This window comes from Myotis davidii, unplaced genomic scaffold, assembly GCF_000327345.1.
Source record: "Myotis davidii unplaced genomic scaffold, ASM32734v1 scaffold32, whole genome shotgun sequence".
Lineage (NCBI taxonomy): Eukaryota > Metazoa > Chordata > Mammalia > Chiroptera > Vespertilionidae > Myotis > Myotis davidii.
This window is the reverse complement of record NW_006286587.1, coordinates 6,267,654-6,271,053: the sequence shown is the minus strand read 5'-3', so window position 1 is coordinate 6,271,053 and position 3,400 is coordinate 6,267,654. Positions and strand designations below refer to the sequence as shown.

The 3,400-nt window shown below is 41.8% G+C and overlaps 1 protein-coding gene across 2 annotated transcripts in view; it reads right to left on the bottom strand.

Annotated features, from left to right (window-relative positions):
* Positions 1 to 1,280: 1,280 nt before the first annotated feature.
* The window catches only part of LAMP5 (lysosomal associated membrane protein family member 5), a 13,359-nt gene continuing 11,239 nt past the window's right edge, over positions 1,281 to 3,400 (bottom strand). For both annotated transcript variants that reach the window (XM_015560275.1, XM_006758083.2), the window contains one exon: positions 1,281 to 2,164. In XM_015560275.1, coding sequence (XP_015415761.1) covers positions 1,986 to 2,164 — 179 coding nt within the window. In that variant the 3' untranslated portion in view covers positions 1,281 to 1,985. The remainder of the gene's footprint in view (positions 2,165 to 3,400) is intronic.

Here is a 3,400-nt window from a genome sequence, read left to right as displayed (position 1 = left end):
CTACCAAAACTAATAGAGTCCTATGTTTTGTGAAAGTAAATTTTAAAAACAACACAAATTTACTGTTGTGAAAGTAAATGTGGAATTTTCAGAAGTATGACTCAAATTTCTAAAAGTTTTTCTGAAGGGGTTACAGAAATTAAGGTTAACTTATTGGTATACCTAAGGGTCCATTTGTCCCAAAATCCTTGGATGATTCCATTAAATAATGAAGTTTGTAAAAAAAAATACATGGGATGCTAAAAAGGAAAGGGCTTGTCAAGTTTGGGCCAGGGGGTAAGATGATCACAGATGATAGCAGAATGGAGTAACCTGTGGGGAGATGTTCACAGGCATCAAAGGGAGCTCCTTTTCCCTTTGAAATATGCAACTTTTATGAGAAATTGGGGCTTTTTCCTCACTGGTACCAGACAGACACTGAAGAAAGTTGATTCAGAGGGAAAGACTGAGGTTGAAAGAGCAGCAAACACATGGGTTACAACAGCAACTGCCTGATGTTTATCAAGATTTGCTGGGATCCTGGACTTCTAAGGATGCACTACTGCCAGCAGTTGAAGGCTGGAGGGGATGGACTCGTGCTGCCTCTTACGTGGTGGAGACTGCATGGGGGTGGGGGATGTCCACTTTAACACCGGAAGACAGACTTCTTCTTCCCCCACTTAGATCTTCTGAAAAATGATTATTTAGGAAATGAGGGAAGTTCAAATAATGATGTTTCAATAAATTACATTTTACTTCAAATAAAACTCCACCTAGGTTACCAATTTCAGTCCCTCTTTTTAATGTTGTTTTTTTATTGATTTCAAAGAGGAAGGGAGAGGGAGAGATAGAAACATCAATGATGGGAGAGAATCATCAATCGGCTGCCTCCTGCACATCCTCTACTGGGGTTCGAGCCCACAACCTGGGCATGTGCCCTGAGCAGGAATAGTACTGGTGACCTCTTGGTTTCTGGGTCAATGCTCAACTGCTGAGCCACACCCAGCTGTGCCAGTCCAGCTTTTTATCCAAAGTGAAATTCCAAACTCAAGACCAAGAAGCATCAGAGGCAATATCAGACCAATTGTTAAGAGATGCCATCATTAAAACGATGTATAATTGCCAAAGAAATTCATGTTCTGCCACTTGGAAAGGCCCACATCCCCTCCGATGCCTCCTGCCCATCCTTTGCTTTTCCTCCTGCAGAAATGAATACCCCGTCTTCAACATTGCCCTCCCCGCTCTGGATGCCAAAGAAACCATTTTAGGTTTGTCTTCTTGTTTCAAGAAAGCAGCCAAACTTTAGACTGTAGTGTTTTAATTCATTCTGAAAAACAAACTCACATGGATTGATTGATTCTTCAGGTCCCCTTAGTTGGACCTGGCACACTGTGAAGTCCAAACAGCTCTGCAGAGTGGCATTGACCAGGTGCTTGTGCTGCGAAGTCACTGGGTGCAAGTAGCAGTGGAACATTCCCAAGACAATCACTAGACATGCAGAATGCCAGCCAGAAGCATGGGTCACTTTCAGGGGTCTTGCCGCAGGGAGCGTGAGGTTGTATTTCGTGTGCATTGACAATTGTGTAGGGTAAGCCAGCTGTGTTAAAGGGACCAAAGCACCCCCATTCCTCTGAACCTAAAGGGGTGTCCTCCCAAAGGGAGTGTCTTTCCAATCTGTAAAGTTTGGGGCCCGATACCCTTTTGACTTTTATATGTTGCTCCTTCAAGAGTCAAAGCCAAGCCACCATGAGCATGAGAGCTGGCTGACCCCCTCTATTCCCATTCCCCAGCATGGAGAGAACAACTGCCACTCACCTCCTGCAACCAAAAGAGTCCCTCCATCCCTGGGTTTAAGCATGGACGCTGGCCAAGCAAGCCTGGGATACCCAGGGCTGCTGGATTGTAGCTATGTTGGTGTATCCCATGTACAAGGTGGTAAAGTGCTTTTGTGTCTCTATCTGATCCAGGTGGGGCACAGGGGTTTGGGGCTGCCTGCCTAATGGCCCCTAGCCCATGTGTTTATATTGGGACCGGTCCCTAGGGATCTGCACCTGGTTGGCAGTCATTTTGTGGTGGATGTGGTAAATCACCAGCGTTACCACAATGACGAGACCCAAGATGAGCCCCAAAATCAGGGGCAAGGTTTCCTCCAACTGTTCCTGTTCATCCACCTGACATTTATGCTCTGAAATGGAAAAGAAGAAGAAAAGCAATGAGCTCCTGTCCAAAGGCACTAAATCATACATCCTCCGACCAAAATTTAAAGGCAATGGAGATGAAAATCTCCTTCAAGGGAACTTTGGGAAGACCTGTGGGGTGTGTGTGTGTGTGTGTGTGTGTGTGTGTTTTCAGAAACAATATTTCCCCAACCAACCCTAAGGCTGAATCACAATATTTTTGCATAATATAAAATAAAAATACACCAATTAAATAAGGCAACATTCAGTTATCAAATTCTGGGCAATGTCAACAATATTCAGATGAATTTTTCAATTTTCAGAGTGTCAGAAACAACCACTATCATTTTTATTATTGGTTTGATTGTATAACTTTTTCTTGAAATACACATAGAGAATTGTACACAAATACACAGCTTTAAAAACTCTGAAAGTACCAAATGTTGGCAACTATATGAAGCAATTGGAACTCTCATACATCATTGGTGGAAAATGGTACAAACACTTTATAAAACTGTTTAATGGTTTCTAATCAAGACCAAGAAACCTTTCAGACACAAAAGAGAACATATTGTATGATGCCATTTATATGACATTAAGAACAGGTAAAACTAATCTATGGTGATTAAAATAATAAAAGTGCTTATATCTGGCAAACAGGACACAAGGGAACTTTCAGATGTGATGGAAATATTCTCTTTCTTGATCTAGGTGAGAGTCACCTGGTTGCAAGTACAGATAAAAATGCATTGGGTTAAATCAGCCGTGAGCAAACTACGGCTCGCGGGCCGGATTCGGCCCGTTTGAAATGAATAAAACTATTGAAAAAAAGACCGTACCCTTTTATGTAATGATGTTTACTTTGAATTTATATTAGTTCACACAAACACTCCATCCATGTTTTTGTTCTGGCCCTCCGGTCCAGTTTAAGAACCCATTGTGGCCCTTGAGTCAAAAAGTTTGCCCACACCTGGGTTAAAATACTTTAAGATTTGTGCATTTGAATATATGTACATATAGTAAATTTTTAAAAGAAAGTGCAGAGCTTAATGAATTTTCACAAATGAATACCCCATGTAACCAGCACCTAGATCAAGAAAGAAAATGTTACCAGCACACAGGGTGATTCAATCTTACTCTCTTAAAATTCAAAAGTTTCATAGCCCCAGGTCTCCATTTTCACATAGAACCAGAAAAGCAATTTTGGGGAACCTTGTTGGTCAGGTACTTAGTAGAGGTGATCA